Source organism: Dryobates pubescens, chromosome 6 (genome assembly GCF_014839835.1).
Source record: "Dryobates pubescens isolate bDryPub1 chromosome 6, bDryPub1.pri, whole genome shotgun sequence".
NCBI lineage: Eukaryota > Metazoa > Chordata > Aves > Piciformes > Picidae > Dryobates > Dryobates pubescens.
Window position 1 is genome coordinate 34,869,966 of NC_071617.1, and position 13,879 is coordinate 34,883,844.

General features: G+C 41.2%; 1 protein-coding gene across 2 annotated transcripts in view; it reads right to left on the reverse strand.

Annotated features, from left to right (window-relative positions):
• Nucleotides 1-6,777: 6,777 nt before the first annotated feature.
• Nucleotides 6,778-13,879, reverse strand: part of RGS7 (regulator of G protein signaling 7) — a 250,979-nt gene continuing 243,877 nt past the window's right edge. For both annotated transcript variants that reach the window (XM_054162305.1, XM_054162303.1), the window contains one exon: nt 6,778-7,331. In XM_054162305.1, the coding sequence (XP_054018280.1) occupies nt 7,170-7,331 (162 nt within the window). In that variant the 3' untranslated portion in view covers nt 6,778-7,169. The remainder of the gene's footprint in view (nt 7,332-13,879) is intronic.

Sequence of the window (13,879 nt, forward strand, 5' to 3'; positions counted from 1 at the left end):
CTTTGATATCAGTAAATATTGGCATCAAGAAACCATTGCCCCATTATTTTTAATGGGAAGAATTCAGTCTAAACCTTTTTTTCATCAAGTTAAGGAGGTGATGTCATATGGTAAAGGCTGAATATTCAAAATAAATCACTAACAAGTCATTTTGGCCGAGCAGTATGTGTATCAGATAGGCAGTTGAACACAAGAAAATGCATTCCTGTTGTAAGACACAGAGTCAGAGCCTGATGAGTTTGTGTATCTTGCAAACAGTTACACAAGTAACCAGACATTTCCTGCACAACTCAATATATTTCAGGGAATGTCCTAGACCTTATAGCAAATCATTGTGGATTACACATTTAGGCCCTGATTCAGCACCCACCGCTGAGTGTTTCTCTCTTTCCCTGTAGAGCTCTGCACGACTTGCTTGTCAAATCCACATTGTAAAATCCATTGCAACATCCAAAGTGAGCCAGTGACTGAGCATCATGCGTTAGTGTGTTCCGGAGCTGCGTTCCCAGAAATCTGGCAGAAGCTAATAATTACAGGCCCCTTCTGCACTTCCCCCAGTCTCTGATCCAGAGTGTCCTGAATGATTTAGTGCCTAGAGAGCTGAATCCTTCCATCACCCAGAGGCATTCTGGTCCACCATGCTCATTCCCTTCACTGCAGGTGCCTGCCCCACATGGGGGTCACTCCAGCTTCACACCCACAATCATTTGCAGTGCAGGGGAGATATTGCTTTGTTTGCTGCTGAGGTTCAGGCTACACATAGCTGGTCATAGATGTATAGGTGTCCAACTATAGGTGTCTGGCTCCAAGGAAGACATCCTGGAGGATGAGTTAAGCTCCCCATGGGGAGCGTGTGGGGGATTTAAGTGCCTCACAGGCAGTGTGTGATAGCCAAAGGTTCTGAGGGTAATTACAAAAGCTCCTGCTAATTTGATCTGCCATAAATCCTAAAAGATTTTATCAGCAGGAGGTATCTACAAATAAGCTCATTACTCTTTCTCACAAACCACCTATGCTTTTTCCCCCTAATTTCAGTACCTAGCCATGTGACAGAAAACAGACTATCAGTGGACAAATTAAAACTTTTCCTGATGACAACATAGCAGAGCTCCCTCCAGAAGAGGTTCTATGCCAGTATAAGCTTGGTTTATGTAAGACTGTTTTTGCAGTGGGGTTACTGTGGATCTACCCTGCAGAAAATCAGAGCAGATGTGTAGTGTCTGAGTGGAAATAGAAGCCTTCCTTCCTAATCGACCCTGCAGTGATACCTCAGGCACCGATTAGACCCCAGGCAGGGCATTTCTCATGCTATAAAATCTGGAGGTGGGTGAATATTTTCACAATCAAAGTGATGCTGGGAAGAAAGACTTAACAAAAAAACCTGGCATGTCTCCAGGAAGCTCTGTTTCTCATTTCACCTGAACTGTTTAGAATTTTTACAACTGAAAATTGCTTCTTCCCATCTGCGAAGCATTTGCTTCTTGGAAAAGATGCACAAAGCCAAGACATGAAAGACATTTGAAATAAATAAATAAACGTATGCATTCTTTGGAGAATCCATGCTGGTTTTCTACTGCTCCCCATTTTCTTATGAAGACCTCTCCACAGATGGAGGGCAGCCGCAGTCTCCTCGGCAGTAACAAGGCATGGAAAATAATTCCCGTAAGTTACAGTAGCTCATGTGTCCGCAGGCTCAATAAGTTCTGTTTCTAAAGCATAGGCTACAAACCAGTGTAGTGAGGAGAGGGCATCTTTCGTAGCTATACATTCACAAATGTTATAATTTCCAAAGAATAGTTTACCTAACAGAGCTGTGGGTAGGACTGCTTGATACAAACATTTTGGGCAGGAAGACAATGGAGGATGTCAAGTGAGACCGTAGCACTCAGTTCAAAGACTATTCAGGTCAGTGCTCCTGCTGACACTAAGGCAGCTGAAGACAGACTGTTTTATATGGCTTAGTGAAGACAGAGATACAACATATATTTTTCTGGCCCCTCTGCACTCTCATAGAGTTTACAAGTACCCAATAAAAACAATAAAATTGCAATGGTGGCTTACCAAACTTCAAACTTCCTCCCCCTGCTCTATGACTATCAGCATCTCTCTTTGAAGGGCATCACGGAGAAACTTACCTGGAGACATTTCCGAACTGAAACTGTGTCAGGTAACTGAAGAATTTTCTACTGCCCTTTGATCTGAAATGATTTCAGTAAATCAGAGAGAAGGATATGCAAGCAAGAACAGCAATGAGGGCAGATACTTGCCCAGAAAGAATCGAAGCCTTTCCATTGACCTTGGCTGAGTGCTGCTGGCTTATGCTTTTGCTGCTGACTTTCACATGCTCCTGGTAGTGACAAAGATCAGTTGGTGACAGCTATCAAAATCTGCCTAAACAGAGGGATCTGTATGGGCTAAGTGTTTTGCTGAACTTGGATTCAGAAAGCAAATGTTGCATTATCAGGCAACAAAAAGTTTTGGGGCTGTCCTCTCTTAAAGTTATTAATTATTCAATGGGACTAAAGTGATTAATTATTTAATGGGATTTTTCTGTATTGTTGCTTAGCAGCTCTAAAATAGTGACAGGAGTTATTTCAGAAAAGTGCATGCAGTTCTGCTGTCAGGTAAGCTGATCTGCAGCTAGACGATGGCACTAGCCTCCATGGCCCACCAAAATGGAGAGCCACGTTTCCTTCATGTTTTGCATTGCTGGAGCTACAGCTGGCTTGTATTTGAAGAATGCAGGAGAGGAGCCAGATCCAGCAAGCACCTGAGGAATCCACTTGTTATTCAGATTGAAAGCTTGTCTGGTTATGAAGAGTGAACAGAAAATTTGCTCCTTCCTCTTTAACTACTCTGGAAAACTGAAAGCGTGAGATCAAATCTCCTTTTGAGGCTCATTCACTGCTGTTAAAATAGACTCAAGAATAAATCTGTTCTAAAATATTTTCCTCAGCTTACAGGAAGTTTGGATATACAAATTATCAAACTCTGAGCAAAAAAGAAGAGAAAACCCATAAAGGCCGTGCATTTGATCCCAGCCCAGCAAGGTGGTGTGCTGTAGATGAGTTTGCAAACCCTAACTCTATCACTCTGCAATAGTCAGAGCTATCAGACTCTCCTTAATGTGTTACACAAAGGGGCTGCAGCACACAAAGCCTGGAACACATCAGTTTACAGATCCCAAGAGGGTCCTGTGGAGTCTATTACTTTGATGAACTGGTATTTAAAATTGCATTACCCAGCGGTTGTTTAACTCTCCAGATGTTGCCCCTGTGGAGTGTTTAATACAACGTGAAGTACTGTTAGGCTGGGCTATAACCTCATGTCATCTTTTCAGCCAGTCACATCAGGCCTTGCCATCTCCTATTAAATATAGGATGAGCTGACAATGCACTTTTCCTCCTATGCTGTTCTTTTTTCCAATAGTGAGTATGGGAGGGGAAAAAAAACAAACAACAAAACACCACACAAACCAAACCAATCAATCAACCAACCAACCAACCAAACCCCCCACAAATAAACAACAACAACGAAAAACCACATAAGGAACAAACCCCGAACCAGTCCAAAAGAACAAGCAGAAGGAAGGAAGAAGATCAGAAAGCAAAGCTAAGAAACGGGTTCTACTAGATTCGGTTTTTCCCCCGCTGGCTCTAACAGCTCGGATAAAGCAGCCTGGTGCTGCCATCTGCTGCTGCTGCCGCTTTGACGTTGCTCACCTGTTTGAACGCATCAAGGAGCAACTAAAAAGAAAGCAGCATCTTGAATAAATAAGCACTAATTCTAAAGAGAAACAGGTCAGAGGCTGTAACAAAACAGTTCTATTTCTAATTTCTGACAGCATTTTTTCAGTCTTTGTACAACACTAATTCCTGTGGCCACCAAAAATATTAGGCATGTCTGCAACCTCAGTTAATTTTCTTTCATTGTGATCAAGCTGGTTTTTAGAAACATTTAGTCAGGAACCTCATATGAATTGCAAGACAAGGACCTAATTCTCTACAATGTTTTCAGTGGTTTAGATATTTGGTGCCACATGTATTGGTTTTACAGAGCTGGCTTCCAAAGCAAATTAAAACCAATGGACAGCAAGTTAGATCAGCTCTGCAAAGAGAAAACTGTCTGAAGGTTGGATGCTCCCTAAAATTTGTTTAGGGCTGCAGATCGACGAACCAGCAACTTTTTAGATATTGGATCAAATCCCTGCATTCACTAAAAGGAATTCAGCTGACATACATAAATACACAGGACCACAAAGATAATCAGACGGCTGAAGCAGCTCCCTTATGAAGACAGGCTGAGAAAATTTGTGTTGTTCAGCCTGGAGAAGAGAAGGCTCCAGGGAAACCTTATAGAAGCCTTACAGTATTTAAAGGCATCCAGTCAAAAGATGGGGAGTGACTATTAATCAGGGAGTATAGGGACAGAATGAGAGGTAACCATTTCAACCTAAAAGAGGGTAGAATTAGATTAGGTATTAGGAAGAAATTCTTTACTGAGGTTAGTGGCACACTGAAACAGGTTGCCCAGAGAAGTTGTGGATGCCCCCTCCCTGGAAATGTTGCTTTTAGTACCTGATCTGGCAGGTGTCTCCACCTATGGCAGAGGGTGGGAACTGGATTATCTTTAATGTCCCTTGCAAGGCAAACCATTCTAAGATTCTACATGATTTGCCTCATTACCACCATTAAGCTGCCTGGTGCCTAGCTGGGCTCTGGATCTGCCATCATTTGCATTAAAACATAGATCTGTCAGGTTTTCTGTTTTGGAGAGAGAGATAGAAATGAACTTTTTTTGTTTCATTTCACCACAAACAAACTTTTAGAAAGTAATGGCATTGACATTCAGATGTTAAAAAAAATACTATTATTATACAAAACACTATTTTTGATTCTTATTTCTTTGTGTGAAAATCTATTTGCAGTTGTCAACCAAAGATTTCACCAGGGCCAAGATTTCTGCCCTTATTGGCCAGTGTCAGCCCAAATGTTATGGTGGTTACTATGATTACATCTAAAAAGAACTAGTGCTTAGAGAAAACAACAATTTACTGGCATCTCTTTTAGTGAAGATTTAGAGATTCAAGTATCAAGGATGTAGCTATGTATTGAACTCACTATGCCACCACAGATAATCTTCTGACACATGGCTGCAGCCACAGAAATCAATATCAGTGTTGCTCTATCAAATTTGAAAAGACTGACCAGTTCCTCTTACTATTTGAAAAATCTGTGCAGGAATGTAAAGCAGATAGTACAGCACATGACAGCTCAGGGATGGATATCTCTCTCACAAACCCCTTGATAAATGTGTTTTGCATCATTTGACTTCATTTTCTGCTATTCTAAAAAAACTTAAGTTTGCAAAGGCTTGTAGCATCTCCTTGCCTGATCCTAATAGCAGCAGTAAAGTAACATTCAGTGTTGCAGGTACTGTTCTTTACTGCAATCGATAAATCTGAAGCTTAGGATTTTAACCAGAATTGTGCTGTAATTTCTGTCTCGGAAAAGGGCTCCTTCTCACCTTTGCAGGTCCATCTCCTGCACCACTTACCTCTTCCAAAAATGCAAGGCGTCAGGAGTCCCTTGGCAGCAGGGAGCACAGCTGTATCTGCATCCTTTCAGGATGAAGGAGCTAGACGAAAAAAAGCATGTTGTGTTTGTGTGCTTACACAAGCTAAATGAACGGGCCCCTGCTTACTTACAGTGTGGCAAACCTTGTGCTGCAGGTATGGTTAGTGCCCGTGGGACAGAATGTGCTCCCACCCTGGGAACTGCCCAGTTTTGATGGGCACCATTCCAGTTTTGAGCCCAAAAATGTGCTGCCAAAGATTCAGTACACCCAGACAGACCCAAGCTTATAAAAGCTAACACAATCACACTTGTTTTTAATCTCTCCCCTCTCCTCAGCTGTCTCCTGTTCTTATTGTTGAGCCCAAATATCAATAGTTAATGTAGGTACCTGGTGTGATGCAAAATGTAAAGTGAACTGGCAGTAATATAAATCTGAAATGCATATATGTGGAGATTTAAAGAGAGAGAACTTCTTCAAGATATTTCAGTTACAACTTGTACCTGAAATAATATTTTCAACTCATCTTACCAGACTCTTGGGCATCTCTGGGGCCAGCTGTGATGGCACTGGGCAGTAAATGTTAGCCTGGGGCTGAAGGTTATGTTCACATCCCTTAGGACCACCCAGAAAACAAAAATCACCATTATTGCTTGGTATAGATGCAATTCATGTTATTTGCTCAGTAGCATTCATGTGTCTTCAATCAGTACTTTGCAAGGAGGAGAGAGCACCCACAGGGAGCAGGCAGTTTTAGGGTACATGGGAACTGTAGGCCAAGCATTCACCTTTTCAGGCCAAGCATACTCAAATAACCAAAGCAACTAGAAACAGGTGATCTGACCTTTTAAAATCAATAGCATCATAGTCCCCATGTCTTCCTGAGCACAAAGAGCATTTATAAAACCAGATTTTGCTGGATCATATTGTATGGTTCAGTTAGCCTTTGAGTATCAAGATCTTATTTAAATGGGTATGTATGAAGATAATTCAGTCATTATTTTGTCAGATTTTGGTCTCATCTGACCTGATAATCCCCATTCTGAGACCTGTATTTTGGGTATAATTCTTGTCAGTGTATCACCTTCTATACTTAAAAGCTCCAAAAGGTTTAAATTGCTGTTGTTACTGTCCTGTATCCAATAGAAAAAAAAATATTTTTACTGCAGAGGAAAATGACTTGGTTTGTACTTCTCACATATTATCTTTATTAGACATTCTGACAGATATGCATCCATTTGTTGTATAAGTAATCTATGGCTTCTTAGTTTGCGAATGCTGGTTGAAAGTTCAGAGCAGGCTTTTCTGTGAACTTTCTGTATTTATAAGTTCAGTCACTACAATAAATCCTGAGACAACCGCCTGCTTAGCAGCATTCTGCACTGTACCTCAAAGGTTAAAACAGGGAAGCTGGGAGCTCTACATCTGAATATTTCAAAATCTCTTAACAGCTTGATTGGAGTTTTGACTTTCTTCTTAAACAATGCAAGTGGTTCTGAAGAGAAAGTATGATCACAATTATCTAATAGTCAAATCATTGGTGGCTAACATACAAAGCTCCACTACTTCTAATAGAGGTTTCATTTGAGCAAAGCTTATGGCAGCATTTTGTAGTCACTAGAAAAAAAGTGTTCTTTGTGCGTGCTGTAGTTCAGAGCTGTAAGGTCTTTGTGAATGGTTACTCTCAAAGCGCTACAGAAGTTCCCCGGGTCAAGGTGGCTCCTGGCTCCTCGGAAAAATGAATGTGGGGTTCCAGCCTGGGAGGAAAGAAATAAGTGAAAAAGGAGCATCCTTGGGCTAGGCAGGACAGGTCTGCCTAGTGCAGCTCTGCAGCCATGACCGTTCAGCGCTAAGCTGGTTCAGGAGAAGGAAGAAAGATGAATGCTGACCCCAGTAAATACAACAAGTATCCATGAATGCAATTTCTCAACCACAGTAAAACTTTCTCTAGCCTTATTTGTCAGAGCAGAAGGATTTTCAGATCATAAAATCGGGAGTCGTCATGTGGTCACCTAACCACATAATTTAGGACATCCTTGAATTTGATCCAGTTTAAACTTGAGTACATCTTCTAGATTAAAAACCCCAACAACATCTATTCTTGATTTTAAAATTACTAATGGTAGAAAAGCCACAGTAACCTACTAAGATCCATGCCAGTACTGGTGAAATCCGTAGCATTTGTCCAGTTCCAGCCACCAGTTCTTTTTATATCTGTACTTGCTAGACTGGAAGACCATAGTCCTGAAGTTAATACTTACCATCTGTAGCCAGTAGTCCTTTAGCCCTTTAACCTTTTCTTGATATGCTGAGAAGACTGCATACCTATAATATCATTCAGAAGGTGCTTCCCAGTCTTTTGGTTGTGCCCAACCAAAAATCTCTGATTTTCAAGCACTCTTTAGGAGTGCCTGAAGCAAACACTATGTTTCAGCCCTTGACACATGTACAGAGGAAATAAGGACTCGCTACCAAATATGCGTATTTCAGGAGTCACATTAGTTTTCAACCAGTTTTACTCCTGGAGTTCACATCCAGCTGATGCCCTGGACATGACCTGAGATGCCGTGTTTAAGCTCCCTGCTTCCTGGTGGAGGGTGCTCTTGCATCTGACTGTTCTCTTGCATCTGACTTCACTTTTACCCACTGAATAAATGACTATTTCTCAGTCATTTGCCTTAAAATGACCAAACACTTCTAGAGTTCCTTTAATCCTCATTATATATGAGAACCCAAATCTTTGCAACATCTACAAAAGTATTAAGTGAGATTTTGTTTTCTTACTGGTCCTTAATACTGTCTCTCTAACTAATAGTAAAATTAATACCATATTTTTGCAGGTCACTATCAGAAACAAAGCTGCTTACTGCTGAACTGTTCAACTGCAGAAATATTAGCTAGTATCATCACTATTTTGTGCAGTTTCATCTCCCCGAAGCCACACATTAATATTCTCTTAATATCTAAGATATTTTAGAGGGTTACTGTGCTGCACGCTTGGGTCTCTCTCAACTGAAGGAAAGAAGATTGGCAAGTAGAACTCATTTTGTCTGTTTCTATGATGTTTTTCAGGTGAAAGCAACAAAGTTATTTCCTAAGGAACAACTCCATGAACTAACTGAAACAAATATTCTGCCTGTACTAATTGTAATAACATATTATACATAGGTGAAATAAAAAACACAATAAAGATAAATAAAAGTTCCACCAGAATTTAGTGACAGACCATAAAGAGAACCCAGGAAGAAACAGGGCAACAACTCTCTGGTGCCTTGCTTTATTCATACAGGAAAACTCTCTTTCTGAAATTGATTCATACTTGGTCTCAGCTCTACATGTCAACCCCACCTCTTTTCCCTCTTTCAAATGATAATCATCTTTTAATATGTTTGATAAACCTCTATTAAGCAATTTCTTCAGAGTGCCAAAAAAAATCTCATGGATCTTCTTCCACAGGGACCTCTGCAAAAACAGCCAACTACAAATAAGCAGGAATGCATATTTTCCATGATTCATGCTGCAGAACCCACCATAGACTACGCAACTGATGTACACAATTTGAACTTCCACAGAAAAAATGTTAACAGGCAGTCTGATGGTGAAGGAAGCCTTCCAAACAGGAACTGAGCATGAATCAAGTTGGGATGACTCAGATTGTTTTTGTGATTCTGCAGAGAGACAATCTGAGATAATAGCCGGGTTTTGTGTACTAGCGCTATACTTTATTACAATAAAACCTCAAAATACAATGACTTCTACTCATACTATTTTTGCAAATTGGGTCTTTGTTTTCACTATGCATATCAAGAACACTGTAGCACTTCTATTTATATCCCATCTGGGTGAATAAACACATAGTTAAAAAGTTTAAAAGTCCTCTGTATGCTTTGTAGGCAATATGTAAACATTCATCATAACAAACACGGCAACATCCCTTTTGCAGGCTTGGTGAAGTATTTTTTGATAAGAAGTCACTAATGGCACAGCAAGACTGAGTTAAGGGAGGCAGGTAGCTGGCCTTAGGACACAGAGAAATTTATAATTCAATTGTTAACATGTTGAAGCTTGGAGCTTATGACAGAATCTAATTTCTTTTCCAGACAGCAGAAAAAAACCCCACTGAACAACTGGGGAAAATCAGCTTTTGCTTAAATATATAAATTAGACTTGTGCTGCTTTTGATACAAAAACAAAGAAAGAAAGAAACCAAGGCTATTTCTGCTTCACAAAATGGAATTACTGCCCAGGTGTTGAAGCTAGTGTAGCGTAGGCAGCACAAAGTATCAGTACAGCTGAAGGACAACTCTGATGTTTGTGTGTTTTGCAGGCAGGTTAAGTAAATGGTTTTAATTTATCCAACCAGATCCCATGACTCAAGGTGAGAAAACTTCTTCTTAGTGCTGTACCCTATCTTTTGCCAGAAAGCTGTTCCAAATAAAAACTATATTTATCCATTATTTACCAGTTTAGTTAACTGAGGACAAGTTGTTCTCAAAATATTTGTTTAAATCGGACAGCCAGGCAGCAAGAAGAAGAGGAAAGAAAAAAAAACCACAACAAAAACATATCTAAAATTCAAAGCAAAGCCTTTCTGTTGATTTTGTCAGGATTTGGCCAAGATCTGAAGTCAACAAATGAGAACAATGACTATTAAAATATGGGAAAGAGACTAGCAGCTCTACAGAACAAAAGAGGCAGAGACAGGAAACTTCCTCTGGGAACTTCCCAAGTTTCCATTAAAAAGGGGAAATTGGTGGTCCACCTGCAAACAAGCAATAGAAGGAAACAAAAATTAGAAAGTAAAGATGTGTGACCATTCATTTTAATGGATAGAGATGTCAGGCACTGGCCTTGTCTGCAGATTTTCCTGAATGGGTGTTAGAGCCACAGGCTAGGTTAAGTATGGTTGAGATATTGACGTAGATGGAAAATGTCTGAAACTTTGGGCAGGTCACACCTAAGTAGTAGTAGATTTAGCTTTCAGTAGTAGATTTAGCTTTCATTTTTTATTAGGTTCAGTTTGGAAACGATTGAGGATTCTTTTGCTATGAAATTACATTTGAGGCCCTCCCTCTGAGAGAATATTTTACTTCGCAATTTTTACTGACAAATTATCTTAATAGATCGCAGTCAGTGTGGTGGGCACGTATCAGTAATGACTTTGAAAGGACAAATGCTGCACAACAAGTCTGATGGGATTCGGGACGGACAGAGTCTAAGTTTAACTACAAGGAAATCCAAACACATTAAGAAATGTGTCTGAAATGAAGTGACTAGCAAATCCTCCAAAAATCAGTCTGTCTGGGGAGAGCCAATGTGGAAGGCATATTGTTGTCTTAATCCGTAACAGCCTGACGCATCTTTTGAAAAACAAACTGCAATTCTTTCTAAACTATGAAGCCTTGAACGGAGACCAAGCATCGATTTATAAGCCGGGAAAAAGGTCCTTTGGTGGCTTTCCTCTTGCTCCAGCCAGACATCCCCGTGCTGCTCCCTTGCCTATTTTTCAAATGAATCCATCCAGATCTGTAGATAGTAGAGAGACAAGTAGGTGACCAATAGATGGGTAGATAGTAGATTAGGACACTTGTTCTTTTCTCACACAGGTCTGTGGTTCGTGATGCAGTCGCTTTGTTTTCCTTATCACATCTTCTCATTGATGATATGTCCTTCCTGAGTCAGCTTCCAGTGGAGTGAATGGTTCCCACTATAATTGTCCTTATGAATGTGGGCAAAGAGCTTGCAGTCTTGACAACCATATTATAAATGATGGAAGCACATGCTGTGGATGCTTCAGCTAGTAGAAGAGTACAAGCTTCCAAAACTTTTCTGGTTTTACAACATTAAACAACCTTGTTATCCCAGTCTTATAGACAAGAATCAGAACAGAGGTGATTCATCACAATAAATACCTGGTTTATGGCCCAGATCTAATTATTCATCGCCACTACTTTCCTGAAGCATATTAAAGTAACAATGACTTCCTGAATTGCAGGGGCCTTCTCCACTTTCGGTGTTTGCCCATGCTCTGGCATGCCTCCTCCAAGGCCCACACACTGCCTTTCTTAGGCTCAGGCCACTCCACACTCACATGAGCACCATGGTCCAGTTTTCCAGATATGCACAGTATTGGTCTTTCTCCCTCTATAATACATACAAAGGGAGTCTTTGAACAATCCCAAAGAATTATTGTTCCAGAAGTTCTACAAATTCTTGGGAAATGATATAGGGAGCCCAACTGACAAAAGCCACCCTTGATGTGGACAGACTGCCACAAAGTTGTTCCTTTTCCCAGTGGGGTACTGAATCTGCTAGTACACTAAACCATTACCTCCCAAGCAGTAAAAGACCCATATAGAATTGCATGAAAAGTCACATAAAGTCTTACTGCCAAAGGGAAAGAGGAGTCAGTAGTAATCTCCCAAAGAGTTACACTTCCAAAGGAGCAGCCTGTAGGAGACACAGTAACATTCACAACTCCAGTAGCTCCCCCAGTGTGATTAGATCTTCCTTTCCCCATCAGCATCTGAGACAGATTTTCAGCCAACATTTCCACATATTAAATGAGTAGTAGTAGTAATAGCAGTCATAGAAATAACAACAGCAATGGTAATTATACCTGCCTCTCCCCATCACTGCTCCACATGGAAGGCTTTACAAAATAGTTTTCCAGCAGAGCTGTGCCAGTTGCACGCACAGTGGGGCAGATGCAGAGCATGTACGTTTCAAAGGATGTGCTACCAGCAGTGGAGGCACTGTCACATGAAATGCCAGCATCCAAAAAGGCACCAGCAGAATTGCTGTGGGATCCTGTGGAGTGGGAACCTTGTCCCTCCTACAACCAGAGACAGGACCACCCAGCCTGTGTGACAGCAGCATGCAACGTGCAGCCCCCATCCTACTGGTCCTGCTTGCAGCTCCATACACATGGCACAACACAGCTACGCCCGTTCACCTCTACAGTTACCAGGCTGCCAGTGACTAATATGAGCTTTTTAATTTTTCCTTGATAATGAATGTTTTTACATTCCCAAAGAGGAATATAGTGTCCCACCACAAATTTTCAATTTTCTTGTCTGTTTCTATAAAGCTGGGAGGAAGGGCCAATAAAAATTACCCAGGATGAAGGATTTTGATGAAGGGCTCCCAAATCCAAGCTTTGAACTAGTTCCTAATGCATAAACAGGTGCCTTTTCAAGGTAGTCAGGAGCAAGCTGGAAGCAAGCATGTGTCCCTGCTCTGAAAGCTGCCCTGCCCTCTCTGCTGAATTCAGCACTGCCTTGGGCACCACCAGTCAGCAATGATGAGCCTGGGCGTGCAGACTGAAGTGGTGGTTCAGACTGTAGCAGGACATTGTCACTTTTCTTACCCCCAGCTACATCACACAAACTGGAGCCCAGCAGGCAGCTCTGTTCAGATCTACACCCCACTGAGACAAGCTCTCCTCGCACCCCTGGGAAGCCAGCACCGCTCCGAGCTGCAGGAAAACCATGGCCAGACACCCGTGTTTTCGGTTTCTACTGTCTGCCCAGCCACATCATCAGACTGTCTCATTTTTAGAAAATCATGTACACATCAGTGAATTCTCCAGATATTAAAAGACTATCCTTCAGCCTGCTACACCACCTCTGAATGTGACCCCCCACCTAGACTGCATCCCTTCAAGTTATCCTTCATTTGTTTGTCGGTGTGCTCCCTTAGATCTGCAGATCGCTTTGATTATTTGAACATCTGGAAGTTGTCACATGTTTTTTTTGACCATGACCATCTGAAATATTACCCAGCAGGACTTGGTAGACACAGTAAGGAAACAAAAACATCCTACTCATAAGAACATGTGGCAGGAATTATCAAATGACACCATCCCAAAGGGAGGGCTATATATCCAAGCAAAGACAAACTTTCTCTCCATCCCCTAAAGCTGGGACAATTGCTTGCCATAACATCCATTTCAGACATTAAAAAAATTACATACAAATGCCTAACGTATTTTTCATTAAATGTTATGAAAGTTGTCTGTGTATTAATAACAGAGAAAAAGCATTTTTTTTCATCCTCTGAGTTTCAAAGCCAAAGCACAGCTCACCGCGCACACATTTCTCCATGGAAAAGCCTCCCCAAAACAGTTCAGCATCTGAGATTATTAGGGTGCATAGCCCTACTTGGCTTGTTGTTCTCCCAGGCGCAGGTGCAGGATCTTTGGTGGAGGTGGAATGGGATACACAAAAAATTGAAATGGAACGGGCTGAGAGTCAGATTTTCTCAGCAATCACATCACATGGACAATGGGCAGCACCCAGACAAC